Consider the following 17,661-nt stretch of genomic DNA (forward strand, 5'->3'; position numbering starts at 1 on the left):
AGGGCGACGGATGGCGCAATGCCCACCATAGCCTCGCACATGAAGGCGAAGGCGGCAAGGAGAATGATGGACTGGGGGTCTAGATGCAGCGCATGGATCTGGTAATGCGAGATTATGGCATTGAAAAAATCAGAGAAGGGGGGGGACGAGGCCGGCCAGGAGAGCATGAAGATGGATGGGGATCTCGGTGGCCTCCATGTCAATCATGGTCCGGGAAGTAGGCCAGACTGTCATCGCCTTCCATTCGTTGGAATCGATGGTAAGGGCCAGCCGGACCTTGTCCAACCCCTCCTGGTTGATCACCGTCGACCGATCAAGAGCGGGCTCCAAGACCGGTCGGGATTCGGCGGGAGCGCAGGCCTTTCCCTTCTTCTTTGACCTCAGGGCCATGGCGGAAAGGAAGGATTGGCACCGGCTCCGAATCTGGGAGGAAGGTTGCGAATTCGAAGGAAAGAGGAGGAGCCAAGGGCGAGCACAGTGATCAATGATGGCAAAGCTGCGTTAGCAACGGGCATCTGCCAAGCCTGGCAAGTATTGAGGCTGCATGGGAACGTGGGGTCGCCCACGTCCCGTCAAGCGCCACGCGTCAACCGAGGCCGCAGGCGGTTGGGGCCGGCGGCGCTTCGCCCTTGCTCCTTGGCTTCGGGCCCAGGGGCTACTGTCGGTGTTCTGGGAACGGGGGTACCCAGACTTGCCTGCCTGCGGGCCACGGCGTGGCTCCATCGACGGCCTGGTACGGCCCACCTTCAGCGTCAACAACTCAAGACCCTCGCGAGGGGCCAAGCCTCGCGAGGCGGACGACACCAAGACCTCCAGAAGGAGCGGCCTCCTCAGGCTGACTCCTGAGGAGCGGAGATTTCTATGCAAGCCTCACCTCGCGAGGTTCGGATGACGTGAGCCATGACGACCATGGACAGGCGGGCGCCAGCGGGCACAGGACAGCAGTTTCCTCTTTGGTGCTAAGGAGGCAAGCGCTGACGCGGAGTCCCGAGGAATTAGCCAAAGGTTTCCATTCCCATGCAACAAGACCAAGAACGCCAGGACGGCAGGACGGAGGTCGTCGCCGAGCCCACTAAGGCGTCACGACCAGAGGCTTTGCAGGCGAAGACTACTTTTATCAGGATAATATGTACTAGTTGTCTCCCTTCGAATTTGGCCGTTGTGGGATCCCTTCCTGCCTCCTTTTGGGAAGAGGACCAAGGCCACTATAAGTAGAGCAGCACCACCACCGTAGAGAAGGGTCGGATCCATTCCATCTTTACACTTACCAGCTCACTCGAGCACAAGAACACACCTCCTCTTGAGGTTGTTCTCCCACTGTACTAGTTCATCCTCAGGCCCTCGAGGCTAATCCACCACAAAGCAGGAGTAGGGTTTTACACCGCAAGGTGGCCTGAACCTGGGTAAACTGTTGTGTCCCATTTCCTTCCTATTCATCGAGCTAGGCCGTGAGATTGGCGAGTAGGCAGACTGGGGAGACTGAGTTCTTCGCACACACCCCAGAGTTCGAATCTATGAAGGGTCTGCGGAGCCCGAAATCCGACACACTCCAATTCAAAATCATGGTCTTGATTTTAGTTTCCCCGCCCAACCAATTCAACTTACTCACACTCATTCTCCTATGTTCCAAATTCAAAATGGTATCTCACTATAAATCTTGCAAAGGACCTAATATATCAATTTGTACTAATAAATCACATTAGTAATAAATCAATTTCTAGTAAATATCGTCTACCTAATAAATCAACGCCAATGCCATGCCAATATCATCTACCTAATAAATCAATTTCACAGTACTAGCTAATATAAAAAAATTCTGGCTATCAGATCCACCACCGAACAGAGGGAGACGCTTGGGGAGGGGAAGAAGATTCATGAGGGGAAGAGGGGAGATCTCACCTCCTTGCCGGAGTTGGCGGCGGACGCACAGTTCCGGTGGTGAAGAGCGGCGTGGTCGGGCTGCGGCGGCGCTCGTCGAGAAGGGGGAGACGAAGAAAAAGGGTGAAAACGATGAGTTCATAGTGATGAATCGGACTTGCTGGTTTTTACAGGGCATGGAATATTCTTTACTAGCGTGGGCCTAATGGATAGTGTTGTTGTAGGCCTAATGGGGCACTCCATAGAAACAATAGCACACGGGAAAAAACTCATAAAATAGCAATGGCATCCTAGAAACATTCTACGCCAGCGGTATGCTCATATAAATGTCGTACCAATTTACCCGACACCACCATTATTTGAAAAAAAGTAGTGCTGGCGTTGCTGGGAATCCTGACGCCACTAACAAAAGCTGTGCCTAGCACTTTTTCCACTAGAGGCCACGTGATCTGAGGCCGGCGAGACCAGATGTCGGACCTCCAAGTGCTCAAACACATTGCGCCAAGACGGCGTCGCAACTGTCCTGTTCAGACGTACCTTCATGTTACTCACGCCACTTCTCCTATTATCATAGGTATGCGGGACCCCCGATAAGCCCAAGTTAGCTAACTCACATATCTCCATAGAGTCATGAAACGCTTGCATTTGTCCAGCAGGTCTTGGCGATAGTGAAAAATGTTCAAAGTCCCACATGCACTCACTAAAGTCACCGACGACTAACAAGGGCAGACTAGATTGAGCACTACCTCCATTCGTTCTAGACCGCTTGGGTACCTCTTTGGTGTTTGCGCTGCCGCATCACTCGGAGATGTAGCCGTAGCCACCACAGACACCACAGCCTGATTATTTTCACTGGGAGGAGGGAGAGCCAGAACCTCTTGTTTCCTTTTTTGCATCAAGCATCTCCTGATCCAAGACAGCTGTTGTTTGCACACTAGTGTTTAGCTGCTTTTCGTTTTTTCTACCGTTCTAACTCAAGCCTCCTCAGCAACTCCTCATCTTATTCATTCGCATATTCACTGCCATCCTTTTCACTCTGCATATCTTCTGAAAACTGATCAAAGTAGCTAGAAGTAGCACTATAGCGACGACTGCCAAAACCTCCATGCCCCTTGTTTGAGAACCTTCCAGCCCCTCTACCGCGTCTACCTCTGAAGCTCACTATGGCTCACATATCTTTGAAGCTCAGTGCCGACTCTAGGTGAACTCCGTCACCTTGTTTAGTATGAAGGTGACCGATCATGCCACACAAGGCACACCAATCGGGTAGTCTTTCATATATACTTCACTACATATGTTTGCCTCTCGCCGCCCTTTACCATCGAAGTGTGATTCTTCAGCGACTTCCAGACATCTACCTTAACCTTTGCCTTGTAAAAGTTTCCAGTGAAGTTCGAACCCTCATTAACTGCCACAAATTCCCATAGTTTCTTTGCAAGGGGTTTAACCATGGAGCTCATACCATCTGGAATATCGTGAAGTTGAACCCATATCTCAAAATAGTTTAATTCTATCGTGGATGGTTGTGCAAACCCGTCATACGGAGCCAGGATCACAGGGCATCCCCTGAACGCCCAAGGTCCCCCTTCCATCACTTTAGTCCAATCTCCTAGACACGAAAATTGAGTTCGGCATAATTCATCCCTAAGGGCTCTGAATTTTACCTCTTGCACCAGATCCCAGGCAATCCACATCTATTTGTAGAACCAGAACTCTCCATACTCTTTCTGAATATGCAATTTGATCAGAGCAAGCCAACGAGTAGCCTCCGACGACGGCTGGTCTTCTTCCTCGAAGACGATATCATCAAAATCAGTTTCTTCCAGTCCCATGCATTCCATCATGGCCTCCGGATCCTTCTTACTATCATTGGATCCGAAAGCGCCCTGATTGCTAGTCTCCATGTCCTCGATCCAATGTCCCAAACAAGGCCTAACTCCACGAGGCCCCCACTTCCTCACCGAGCGACACCCACCAAGGACGAGGAGGCAACACACGGTCGCCCCTTGATCAGCCTGAGCGGGATCACCAGCATGAACGAGGGGGATCGGCGGTGTAGGGGACGATTTCTCAACGCCCGGCGGCAGGAGTAGGTAACCCTAACGAGAAGTCTTGTCTAGTTAATCGACTGGGCAGAGGGACGTGAGACTTGTTGGTGCATGTGTCGTCCACATACGAAATCGAAGTTGGAAGAAAATCCATGGGGCCCTTGAAGCGAAGAAGGGTTTATGGCAGCTTGGCGGTATTGAAGGGTTAATGGGCTTAGGTGAGGTAGAAATTGAAGCGAGCCATGGTGGTCAAACATGGTTTGTTAACCGATCGATGTTAGCAGGTAGGATTATGGTTAATGGCGACGAGACGAGGAAGAAGGAGCAAGATCCAATGGGCATCTTTTATTTTCCTTTTTGTTATGCTCTGTTGGTGTGCCGTTTTTGAACATCAGACTTCGTTACATACTTTGCTTAATAATATGGCTGCATGCATCGTTTTGATGCAGAAGCTAGGATCATCCTTCTTTTTTAAAAAGAAAAAGGAAAAAGATACGGTTGAAAAGTAATATTTTTTGTCGGACAGCTCCGCAGATCAAAAATGCCCAAGCCCAGGCGACTTTACTTTGTGACATGCATAAATAAGAACCATTATGTTTTACTCCCTTTGTTTCTAAATATTTGTCTTTTTAAAGATTTCACATAGACTACCACATACGGATGTATAGACATATTTTAAAGTATAGATTCACTTATTTTGCTCCGTATGTAGTCACTTGTTGAAATCTTTAGAGAGATATGTATAGACATATTTTAAAATGTAGATTCATTTATTTTGCTCCGTATGTAGTCACTTGTTGAAATCTTTAGAGAGATAAATATTTAGGGACGGAGGGAGTAAAATAATACGGCTATCCCTCCCTCCGGAGCTGCGGAGTTGCAACGTTGCTCCTTCCATGTGGATGGAGTACATAAATAAACTCATCAGGTTTGGCAATGCCACACAAACAAGTCTGCATCACTGTGAAGTGGGGATAGATATACAGAGTCTAGGTTTTAGGAAAATAAACTAGATAGAGAGATAGCTATATTATATTATATATATATACACCACTGGATAAACTTGAGGCCACGGTCTACCCAATACTTGTGCTTCAGTTTTCCTCCCTCCTTCCAGCTGCCAAGATTTTCCCCAGCACCTGCAGGTATATACATACATATATACATTACATACATGCATGAGGCCCAAGGATTTCTTCATCCAAATGAAAACTAAAACCCACACATGGGTTAACCACACAAGTTTAACGTAAGAAACTGCATGCTACACTAGCTTACACAGCATGGAGTATATTAGACAATGGCAAACACGCACGCGTCAAGTGTCAGCATCAAATTTGGACCTAACCCTGTCAGCAGGAGAGCCCAGCTGGAACTGGATATTATTTTTCTACAAGATCGGTTGGAATTGGATAATATAGGCAGCAGACACATGCAGGTTAGAGACCCCAACACCCAACAGCCAATCAAAATGCTGGATCTTGTCCAACTTTCACCATCCTACTGTCCCTGGAATCTAAGGAGCCAATATGAAGCGTTTTTGTTAGAGTAGTCATTATGGTATACGACTTCTAGTCCAAGTCAGTTTTGTACCCCTACCCCAAGTCGGTTGGTACCCTCTTATATACTCTTTTATGCCGCACCAAATCATCAATAAGCAACAGTTTATTCAGCTTTCATGGTATCAGATACCGGTCCCAGGGTTTAGGGTATGGCTCCGCCAACGCCACCGTCGCCGCCCGGCTACTTCGAGCGCCGGGCCGCACTCATCGCCAAGGCTGCCAACGCTGCGGCCGCTTCTCTCTCGGCCCTCACCATAGCTCCACAAAACTACCCTGCACCCATCCTCGCCGCACCAATATCTCTTGCTGACACAATCTCCGACGTCAGCCCCTACATCACGATAGTTCTTGATCTCGCCGCCCACAACTACTACCATTGGAGACATCTCTTCGATCTCCACCTCGGCCGCTGCAACCTGCGCTCGCATGTCGCCGCCAACTGTCTTCCCCGCCCCGACGATCCGCAATGGTTGAAAGACGATCTCGCGATCGTCCAGTGGTTCTACACCCGCATCACCACCGAGATCTTCAACATGCTCGATCACGACGGCGCCATCGCTGCCAACATCTGGCACTCCCTCCGTCAGCTCTTCCAAAGCAACACCGACGCTCGGAAAACGCTCTCCACACCGAGCTTCGCAATATGGTGCAAGGAGACGCCCTGGTGAACCTGTTCTGCCAGCGCGTTAAGACCATTGGTGATGAGCTCCGCGAACTCGGCGATACAGTTAGCGACTCACAGCTAATCAATATCGTCGTCGTCGGCCTCAGCGAAGACTTTGACAAGCAAGCCTCGTTCATACCGATGATACAGCCCCCTCTTACCTTTGCTGAAGTTCGTTCCTTGCTACAACTCGCGGCGGAAACACAAGCTCGCAAGGACTCTCGCCCCAAGGTCTTTCATGTTGCGGCTCGTCCTCCTCTGTCGTCTACACCAGCGCCGCCTTCCAGGCCGGCTCCTGCCGCCGGGTCGTCCGCATCGTCATCTGTTCAACCGCCCCCAGGCTGGCGTCCTAGTCCGAACTACCGCGGCAAAAACCCTATCTACAGGCCGCCCGGTCCGACATCACCAGCACCGAGTCCTGCACCACCCACCAGTGCTCCATCTGCGGTTGCATGGCCGCCTCCTCATGATCCTTGGACGGGGCTTGTTCAAGCATGGCCCATGCCTGGTGCGCTCCGTCCACCCTCGGTGCTCCGCCGGCATACTCAGGTGCCTGGCAACCCGGCCTTCGGCCGCCTACTGGTGCTTCCGGGGTTCTCAACCCCCGACAGCCGGCCAATGCCTATCACGCCGCCCCGACGTATGCTCCTTATGGTCATTACAGCACCGACGGCGGTGCCTACTACACACCTCAGCCGGCCCTGCTCCCGACGCCACCCCACCACAGCCGGCCAATGCCTACTACACTCCCCAGCCGGCCCTACTGCCTTCACCATCGTATCCGCCGGCACTGCTTCCGACGCCACCCTCACCTGCGACGCCGAGCTGGGATCAAGCTGCCTTTCTCCAGGCCATGAATAACTTTGCTGCACAAGGAAACTCAGGTACGGATTGGATCTTTGATTCAGGGGCCTCTAGTCATATGCCTGCATCTAATTGGTTATCTTCTTGCACTAAATCTCCTTTCCCTTCCATTATCCTTGGAGATGGATCATCTATTCCTATATATTGTATTGGTCAGGCTCAACTTCCCTCTTCCACCAAACCTCTTTTACTTCGCGATGTTCTAGTTGCACCCGCCCTCATTAAAAATCTTATCTCTGTTCGCCAATTTACTTGCGACAATCTAGTTTCGGCTGAATTTGACCCTTTTGGTTTATCTGTGAAGGATTACCTGACCAAGGCCGAGATCGCTCGCTTCAATAGCTCCGGTGATCTTTATTCTCTTAATGGAGTTCCTGCCGCCACCCCTCCAACATCCATGCTGGCCTCCGTCGATCTCTGGCATCGTCGCTTGGGCCATCCCAACCCCGCCGTCTTAGCTTCTATGCTTAGTGAATTTACCATACCATGTAATAGGGACTCTCATAATTCTGTGTTTTGCGAGTCTTGTCAATTAGGCAAACATGTGCGTCTTCCCTTTAGTTCCTCTAGTTCTTGTAGCACTTATCCCTTTGAATTAATACATTGTGATTTATGGACCTCTCCCATTGCAAGTGTTTCGGGTTTTAAATACTACCTTGTTATCCTAGATGATTTCACCCACTTTGTCTGGACTTTTCCTCTACGCAACAAATCCGAGGTCCATTCTCTTTTCCTTAATTTTCAACGCTATGTGTCTGTTCACTTCTTCCTCCCAATTCGCTTTATCCAATGTGACAATGGTCGCGAGTTTGATAACATTAAAAATCGTACTTTCTTCTTACAACATGGCATCCTGCTTAGGTTCTCATGTCCCTACACCTCCCCTCAAAATGGTAAAGCAGAACGCTCTCTTCGCACCCTCAATGATATAGTTCGCACTCTCCTCATTCAATCATCTATGCCTCCCAAGTTTTGGGCTGAAGCCCTACACATGGCCACCTTCCTTCTAAATATTCGACCTTCTAAAACTAAACCCAACACTACTCCCTATTATTCCCTCTTTCTTTCCCACCCCGACTACTCCGCGGTTCGTGTTTTCGGCTGTCTCTGTTTTCCCAATGCCTACGCCACTTCTGCAAATAAATTGTCACCACGCTCTATCCCATGTGCTTTTCTCGGCTTCTCTGACGAGCACAAAGGCTATCGCTGTCTCGACCTTCACACCGGACACGTTCATGTCTCTCGTCATGTCACGTTTGCTGAGCACATTTTTCCTTTCTCACAACGCACTACTACACCATCCAACACCCCTAGCTCCGCAAACACCCCCTCTCCCCGTCCTTTCCAACTATATACTCCCCTACCTGCCGAACACAACTTATCACCACCACCATTAACACCCACCATAGCCAATCCCAACCATACACTCACCCCACCCGAGACGTCCCCAACACCCCCGACCCCTGCTCCCTCCCCAACACCCCCGGCCCCTACTCCCACTCCACCACCCAGCCCTGCTCCCACTCCACCACCCAGCCCTACTCCTTCGTCCGACTCTTCCGCTGCGCCGGACTCACCAGTACCCACCTTACCCCCTCGTGCTATTCCTACAGCAGCCCCGATTAATGATCATCGCATGCGTACTAGGGCCAAATCAGGATTTCATCAACCCCAAGACCGCCTAAACCTTCATACCTCCGTATCTCTCACTTCTCTTCCAAAGAATTACAAAACTGCTCTACTTGATCCCAATTGGGCCGCTGCCATGCAAGAAGAATATAATGCTTTACTTCAAAACAACACCTGGCAACTTGTTCCTCGTCCTCCCAATACAAATATTGTTTCTGGCAAATGGATTTTTCGCCAAAAGTTCCACTCCGATGGGAGCCTCTCACGATATAAAGCCAGGTGGGTTTGTCGTGGCTTTTCTCAGCAACAAGGAATTGATTACGAAGAAACCTTCTCTCCTGTTGTTAAACCTAGCACCATTCGCACCGTTCTTAGTGTTGCTGTCTCCTCTTCATGGCCCATTCACCAACTTGATGTTAAAAATGCTTTCCTCCATGGTTCCCTTCAAGAAACTGTCTACTGCCAGCAACCTCTGGGTTTTGAAAATCCATCCTTTCCAACTCATGTATGTCTTCTTCAGAAATCTCTCTACGGTCTTAAACAGGCCCCACGAGCTTGGTTTCAACGCTTCTCCTCCTTCATTCAAACAATAGGCTTCACTCCATCTCTCTCCGACACCTCTCTTTTTGTGTATCATCAAACTTCTGACACTGCCTATTTACTTCTCTATGTAGATGATATCATTCTTACCGCCTCCTCTCAAAAGTTCTTAGATCATATTGTCTCTCTTCTTAGATCTGAATTTTCTATGACTGACCTAGGACTCCTTCATCATTTCTTAGGCATTGCTGTTGTTCGAGATTCCTCCAGCCTTTTTCTTTCCCAACGCCAGTATATTCTTGATCTTCTTAATCGTGCTGGTATGCTTGACTGTCAATCATCTCGCACTCCTGTCGATACTAGTTTTAAACTTTCGGCTACCGGTGAACCCTTTTCCGATCCTACTCTCTATCGTAGCCTAACAGGTGCTCTCCAATATCTCACCATTACTCGTCCTGAAATCTCTTTTGCTGTTCAACAAGCATGTCTCTATATGCATGATCCCCGGGTTCCTCACTATAATCATGTTAAACGCATTCTTCGGTATTTAAAAGGAACTCTCAATCATGGTCTCCACCTCAATAATTCTTCTCCAAACTCGCTTACCGCATACTCTGATGCAGACTGGGCTGGTTGTCCTGACACTCGAAGGTCCACTTCCGGTTTTTGTGTTTTTCTTGGTAACAATTTGATTTCTTGGTCTTCGAAAAGACAGGTTACAGTCTCACGTTCGTCGGCCGAGGCTGAGTATCGCGCTGTGGCACATGCCGTTGCAGATACAATCTGGATTCGGCAGTTACTCTCCGAGCTACACAGGCCTATTGAGCAGGCCACTATTGTCTACTGTGACAACATATCAGCAGTCTACATGACCAGCAATCCAGTTCAACACCGACGCACAAAGCATATTGAGATTGATATTCATTTTGTTCGTGAAAAGGTTGCTCTTGGTCAGGTTCGGGTGCTTCATGTTCCCTCTACGGCTCAGTTTGCTGACATTTTCACCAAGGCACTGCCTACTAAGCCGTTTCAAGATATCTGTTTCAGTCTCAACGTCGTCGAGCCTGTCGTTGATACTGCGGGGGGATGTTAGAGTAGTCATTATGGTATACGACTTCTAGTCCAAGTCAGTTTTGTACCCCTACCCCAAGTCGGTTTGTACCCTCTTATATACTCTTGTATGCCGCACCAAATCATCAATAAGCAACAGTTTTATTCAGCTTTCAGTTTTAATACATAATGTCGGACGATCAACATGTGGATACAAGTCACTCTAATGCGAGTATATCAAGCACAGTAATCAACCATGATCAGAATTTAGCTGCTACTACTACTACTACTACTATTAACACGGAAAAAGGGAAAGAAATAATTACCTTGTCTCATTCACAAGCAATTTTGGTATCAAAACTGCTCAGACATATTGCAAATGATTGAAATGCTGATATCGGGTAGCGGTAGTCCATGGTGAACAAGTCTTTGCCTATCTTTCCAAACTGCAGAATCACCATGTCATGCTCCTGGCCGGCTGCTCCATTCTCATCTGAAGCCACCAGCTGAAAGTTCTTCACTGACGCAACCGTCACCCGCCCACGGAAATTGAGGCACCAACATTGCAGCTGCTCATGCCACCGAGGAGACTTGTTCTTCAGCACCAGCTTCTCTTCGTCCTGAGCCTGAGCGGGTGCACTGTCTATCCGAGCGGATTTTGATCTGAAGAATGGAATCGACGGGAAGGAGTCGAGGTTACCAAGAGGAAATTCAGTTTGTGTTGGAGCTTTGCCTCCCTCTTCAACTGCTGATGCAGGGATAGAACTCATAACACAGTTCATCCTTCTTGGACCTCTGCAGCAGGTATGCAACAGGACAATGAGTGATATCCTTCCATCACACGTGTTTATACGACGAATTTGATACAGTAATGTTACCATGCAGTGCCAATTAACATCTAAAGGGTTACATAGAGTAGCTTTTATGTTCACGCCCTTGTCAATTTAATCTAATTTGCTTATACGGACCTATAAAATCAGCTGCAATAATCACAACCAATATTCTAACCACTCAGAATTACTAGATAACATACTGTGAGTTTGCTACCATCAGGTGTTATACGTATTTATACCAAAACGATAACATAGATCTAATTAAGACAGCAGAACAACAGTGTGAATAGCCATACCTGGAGCCCAAAACATTCAACTCATAAGAAATGTGTGAAACTGGATAATTGCCAGCAGGAACTCTTGGGGAGACCTGGTTCAAACCAATCACACGAGCAGACCGGCTTTTTGAGACGATAGCTCCATCATACGGTGGATGAGCATCATAGACGGTAAACTTTGTTCCCAGAAAGTTCGACCTGTTCATGAAACAGTTGGTCAGGTCATTTTTGTGTTGTTATTCCGGACTAGATATCAATCATGAAAACAATTCAGACACAATAAAGCCAAGAATAACTTTCCATCGAATGCTCCTGACAAGCAAATTATCCGAATATAAAAATATGTAGTGTTCATCTTACTAACTAAGACCAGTTGATGCTCATTGTTAGCCATGTGCATCAATCGATGCAGAGGCTGGGCGTAGAACCTAGAGTAGAGAATACCTTTTTTTTTACAATTTCACGCTAGTATTAGCTTAACACGACAACAAATGGAAAAACAAATAGTACTCTGTTTTCTTACGACTTTAAGGTGATTTTCCAAAAGAAGAAAGAAACAACGCAGACTAGAATTTAGCTGAAACAACCTACAATAGAACTAAAGGATCTTGGTTACCCGTAATATCAAGGAAATAGCACAAATCATAGCTTCGAATGGAGTTCAAATCTCAAAACATCACCTTAGCTTGCCAATATAGGTGCTGCTTCCCTTTGACATATCACCCATATCAAGATAAATTAGGTAGTCTGTGTATGTAGGCTTTCTGCATTTGCGTGCAGCAAGCAAGAACTTCCCATCATCAGCCAGTGCTGCAACCAAAAAGTAGTAAGCATGAACCCACTATAGTCTGCATAGCAACAATGCTTGCGCCCAGCAAAATGGGGATGATTAAGGAGCATACCTTCTGTGAGTCCAATATACAGATAATACGTCTGAGTAGTCCGGTTTCTTCTTATGAAACATTTGAGAGTGCCATCCTTTGGGCCAGGCTGCACATTAATTATGGAGTTAGTACAAACAAAATTTAGTATTGAGATCATATTAGACAGAAGTGGAATAAATTCTTACTAGAGCCACACACAAAAAAAAGCCAATTGATACTGCAATCTAAAGCTAAGCTTATCGGACACCGCGGATAAAAGGCATGCGTAGCATACATCAAGTTGGCATTTGCTCATCTTACTCGTCACATTTCCTTATACATCACTTCATCATGGCAAATTTAGTTTACCAACAACCCTCTAGTCAAGTCATGACCAGGAAGACATCCAACCAACATTACAAGTTTCCAATACAAGAAGGCTTTAAGAAAACCAGATGGTTGGCACCATCCATGACAACGATAGCTCACTGCTTTAATCCCAAAGATTTGAGCAACATAATGTAGTAGTACGATTTTATTCAATCACCATCTCTCACCGCTATACTTACTAAGGTAATTCACGATACTAGTCTAAATACCACGATTGATGATCCTAAATACCACGACGGCAATGAAGCTATGACACGATTAATTAATGAATACGTACGTACGTACGTAATTGGTAGCATTGGTGAGTGAGGGTGATGAAGAGGGGGAGCGCGAACCTGCTTGAGCGAGATAGGGAAGGTGAGCTTGGCGGACGCCTCCGGGACGCGCACGACTTCCTTCATGATGCCCCTCCATGCCCGGCAGACGCCCGCGCATGCCACCACGTCCCGTCGGGAGGGCCAGCAGCCCTGGGAGTCCTCGATCCTGACCAGCACCTCCCGCAGGAGCTCCGGAGGCAGCTGCGCCCAGCAGGTCCCTTCCAGCGCGTCTGCCAGCCCTAGCACGACGGAGGCCACCCGCGGGGCCCCGGCGGCGACGGCGGCGCGGTGCGAGCGGGAGGAGCGCAGACCGTGGCGCGAGATGTTGCCGAACTCGTCCTTCATGTCCTGAATTAGGCTCCGGAAAGACATTCCCCTTGCTCCGACACCGGTCAAGAAGAAATGAGGAATTCGAATGCCAAGCTTGAACCGGAAAGAAAGGAATCTCACATGTAGGAGCAGAGAGAAATGGCGAATCTTTGGATTAACCGAACGGAGCGCGTGAGGGGCAGGCAAAGAAGCTATGGTGCAAGGAGGAGGCAATGTATCCCCGGGATCCCAGAATAAATCCAGCCAGCCCAAGGAACGCACTCAACCCACCCAAGAGAAAAGCTGATAGATAGGGATAGCAAGCAAGCATGAAGCAGACCAACCTCGAATAATGAAGGGCGCTGCAATTTCGCAGAGATTCTTTTCTTGGTTTTGTGGAGATGACGGGAAGAAGAAGAAGCAAGATTCGAATAGAGAAACGAAAGTTTTTTGTTTTGTGGATTGGGATGAGGATTGAGGAAGGTAGGTGCCCGGGGAACTTTTAGGTGGTGGGGCGAACGGCGATAGATAGATAGGTGGTGGTGGTGGTGGTGAGACGCTCCTAATTGCGTCCTTATATAATGGCGTGGGGTAATGGGATGGAGTTTGAGAGCTGCTCCTGCTGGGATCAGGGTTCCTTCGAGTGGGCGTCCATCCACTCACCGACCATCCACTCACTCATCCCAATTAGGAGTAATTGCTACTACTCCGTTAATCAAACTAATTAATGTGCGCTTATTCTTTACAAGAGACACTGACCCACCCTGTCCCGGTGTCAATGCAAGGCAGATTTCAGGATGGCCACTCGCTGCATCATTCATCTCTTCTGTCCTTTGCCCCTCATCGGCTTTGGGCTTGGAGCTGGGGCTTTTTCACGCTTGACTCCCCTTGAACTGCGCCTTGACCTTCACCTGACAAAGGCCAATGGGATTTGCAAGGCAGACTTAGAATTTTCCGTCTCCATACCTACAATGGTATGTGGTATATTCGGAAATCCGTTGGTGCTCATGGTATATGTGTTATCTTATACGAGTATATATGCCATGTAGGATCAATACTGAGATGAAGGTGAGGAAAATATCATGAGAAGAGAGATATGTAAGCTAGAAACTTGGGTTGATCGAATTTAGTTATATGCATTATCTTACTAAATTAAGACACATCTCACCATATATTTGGTGATATCTACTGCCTCTGTCTCATATTAACCGATCAACGCTCAAATGGATGTATCTAGCACTGAAATACATGTAGATAAATCCATTTCGCGGCAGTTAATATGAGACAGAAGGAGTAGTTATTAAATACAAGATTAAGGAATAACTCATTTATAAATTATTTTGTTTCCTTCTATAAATTAAGCTAGCGGGTTTAAGATAACACTATATATATAAGTTATTCTTCACCCGAGGTAATCTTATGATATATATATATATATATATATATATATATATATATATATATATATATATATATACAGCCGGTCTATTCTGCTAATATTAGTAGAATAGTTATTCTAATAACACTTCCACACTGCACGCTCAACGGAACCAAACTGCATCCTTTGTACGATGAGCACTGCAATGCTTCACGGGAGAACTGCTTCATTTTCTGGCGGCCCGCCCGCGTTTTATTGTGGAATCGGGTGTTGCAGGATGATTTAATTTGTTTCTGGATCTCATTTGATCTTTATTCTTTGTGATTTACAGGAAAAGCGAGTGGTGATGGCACGCCCCACCCACCATCTTATCGTTTCGGATGCCCCAAGTGGGCTATCGAGCAAGTGAACAAGCGTTGCAGAGCGTTCTTTTGGGACGGATCAGAGGAAATTCACGGAGGGAAGTGTCTTGTTGCCTGGCAAAGAGTGTGCAGGCCAAAGGAGCTAGGTGGCCTTGGCCTTCTCGACCTAAACCGCCAAGGCTTGGCTTTAAGATTGCGTTGGGAATGGCTTAGACGCACGGATCCAGGCAGACCGTGGCATGGACTCTCGATGGTCATGGATCCGCAAGTTCAGTCGGCCTTTGACAGCTTGGTTCATTGGAAACTTGGGGACGATCGCAAGGTGTTGTTTTGGAAAGATAGATGGATGAGAGGTGCGACAGCCAGGGAGATTGCCCCGAGCATCTGGGGCAAAGTACGTACACAAACTGTGAACAAGCGGACAGTGCATGATGGATTGCTCAACCACCACTGGGCCACAGACATCCCCGGTGAGCTCTCCACGGACGAGCTCGTTCAATTGATCAGCCTTTGGGAGATTGCTATTACGGCGCAGCTTATTCCCACCGAGCGGGATGAGGCTGTTTGGCCCTGGAACGCCAAGCAGGTGTACACTTCGGCCTCCGCGTATCAAATGCTCTTCAAGGGTGTGATCAGTGTGACCTATGCACATTGGATTTGGAAGTGTTGGGCACCTCTCACCTGCAAGATTTTCATGTGGCTCACTATGCAACATAGAATATGGACATCCGATAGAAGGCTGCTGCATGGGTTACAGGATAACCCCTCACCATGTTATCTTTGTGGCCAGGAGGAGGATAACATTGATCATCTTCTGATCCAGTGCGTCTACTCGCGCCAAGTATGGCACAACATTCTTTCCAGCATGAGGACTACCCATGCCCTAGCACCAATGGTGAGCGATACTCTGGAGTCATGGTGGGGCAGTACAAGAAATTGGCTTGATAAGGAGACACGTAAAGCTTTCGACAGCTTGGTGATGCTAGTGTGTTGGCATCTATGGAAGCAAAGGAATGAACGGGTTTTCCGCTCGGTGGCCACACCCATCTCGGTGGCTGATCTTGTGAACAGGATTCTTGATGAACTTCGCACTTGGGCGAGCGCGGGAGGGCGTGGAGTCGACACCATTTTTTGAGGAGTTAACGTAGTGTGTGGAGTTGGAGTTTTAACGTGGCCTCGGTCGGCTTGTGACCTTTGGCTATGCATCACAAACTCTTGTACATTGTTTTCTCTCTTCTATACAGCTAAGGTACGCAATTTGCGTACTCTCGAAAAATACAGGAAAAGCGACTAGTATCTTTGCAAATCGAGCGATTTGTCGGACGAGCTTTCTCTGTTTGTTCATGTTCGCGTCGGATGCGACCTTTTCATGCTCGGATGTTGTTTATTAGTAAGAATTCTTTGATTGTGTTCGTTTTAATCGGTCCGTATACTCTACAATTTGTCTAATTTTTAGGAGTTAGTTATCAATTTCTGCGAAATCGATTGTCTGGGCGTGTGAGCATCGTCTGCTCGTCTGTTCTTGTTGTTTTTTTGGATTTTGTGCGTCGATGCGTTTTTGAATCTTGTTATTAGTTTCTCTTTTTTGTTTGAATTTACTGTATTGTGCATGTAATGTTTGTCTTTTTGGTGTGCATTTTTAAAGAATAGCTCATGCTGTTCATCATAGTGGTCGTGGGTTTGATGTATTTTTTGGTGGGTGTTGGGGATATTACCACTGGGCATAAACCGGCCAGGAGAGGCCGGGTTAACCCCATAAGTAGTTCATTTGTATCTGAAGTCCATGAAGACAGACGGTGACGCTTTATGAAGGCACAGGGCCCAAAGCCGGTTTAAGGCCTGTAGACATAAACTGGCATTGATATGTAAACTTGTGTTGTAAGATAGAAGTAGCAGAGACCGAGCCGGACACGATTATGAGCCGGCCTCGGGATTCTGTAAATCGACGGACGTCAACCCATGTATATAAGGGGACGACCCGGCGGCGGTTCAAGGACAACAAACAACAACTCGAGACTCAGGCAAAGCGTATTCGCTCCCTGGTCATCGAAACCCCGGCAATTCCATCACAACTAGACGTAGGCTTTTACCTTCATCGTAAGGGGCCGAACTAGTATAAAACTCTCTTGCGTCCCTTGTCCGCTTTAATCCCTTTAAGCTAACCCGTAGCGATGGCTCCACGACTAAGTCCTTTCTCTAGGACATCTGCCGTGACAAAACCACGACAGTTGGCGCCCCACCGTGGGGCTATCCAGGATCAGACGGATATGCATAAGCTATCCCCCCCTTGGGAAGGACCCTTTGTGGTCAGCAAGAATCTGCACAACGGGTCATACTACCTAATCGATGTTCGAGAGCTCAAAGACTCACGTAAATCGGAGGAGGAGACCAACCGGCCGTGGAATATTGCTCATCTTCGGCCCTACTATACTTGAGGTATAGGCTCTGCTTATGTACATATTATGACATTGTATATATTATGATCAATATAATAAACCGGAACCTCAGCTAAAGCGGGGTATCTGTTGTTTTTCTTACATCATGTGTGGTTACATGGAGCCTACAAAGCGGTGTCCGGTTTACCCCTTAATTTAGCTTCTCAAAGCTTTATATTACATCACTTGGGGGCTTGGTCGTATCTGAACCATAGCTACACCTCTTGATCGGCGCAATGCCACAACATCACTTGGGGGCTT

The 17,661-nt window shown here is 47.7% G+C and overlaps 1 protein-coding gene across 2 annotated transcripts; it reads right to left on the reverse strand.

Annotated features, from left to right (window-relative positions):
• Positions 1 to 4,799: 4,799 nt before the first annotated feature.
• Positions 4,800 to 13,786, reverse strand: LOC123097426 (tubby-like F-box protein 6). 2 transcript variants are annotated; one of them, XM_044519139.1, is made up of 6 exons: positions 13,570 to 13,786; positions 12,249 to 12,336; positions 12,027 to 12,156; positions 11,365 to 11,544; positions 10,562 to 11,030; positions 4,800 to 5,065 (listed from the first exon to the last, which is right to left on the reverse strand). In XM_044519139.1, the coding sequence occupies exons 3-5, from the start codon at positions 12,071 to 12,073 to the stop codon at positions 10,568 to 10,570; spliced, it is 690 nt and encodes a 229-aa protein (XP_044375074.1). In that variant the 5' UTR covers positions 12,074 to 12,156; positions 12,249 to 12,336; positions 13,570 to 13,786; the 3' UTR covers positions 4,800 to 5,065; positions 10,562 to 10,567. The 2 variants fall into 2 exon arrangements, with proteins under 2 accessions (XP_044375074.1, XP_044375073.1); XM_044519138.1 differs by having other exon boundaries at positions 12,935 to 13,785.
• Positions 13,787 to 17,661: the final 3,875 nt, after the last annotated feature.

The sequence above is a fragment of the Triticum aestivum genome, chromosome 4D (assembly GCF_018294505.1).
Source record: "Triticum aestivum cultivar Chinese Spring chromosome 4D, IWGSC CS RefSeq v2.1, whole genome shotgun sequence".
Classification (NCBI taxonomy): Eukaryota; Viridiplantae; Streptophyta; class Magnoliopsida; order Poales; family Poaceae; genus Triticum; species Triticum aestivum.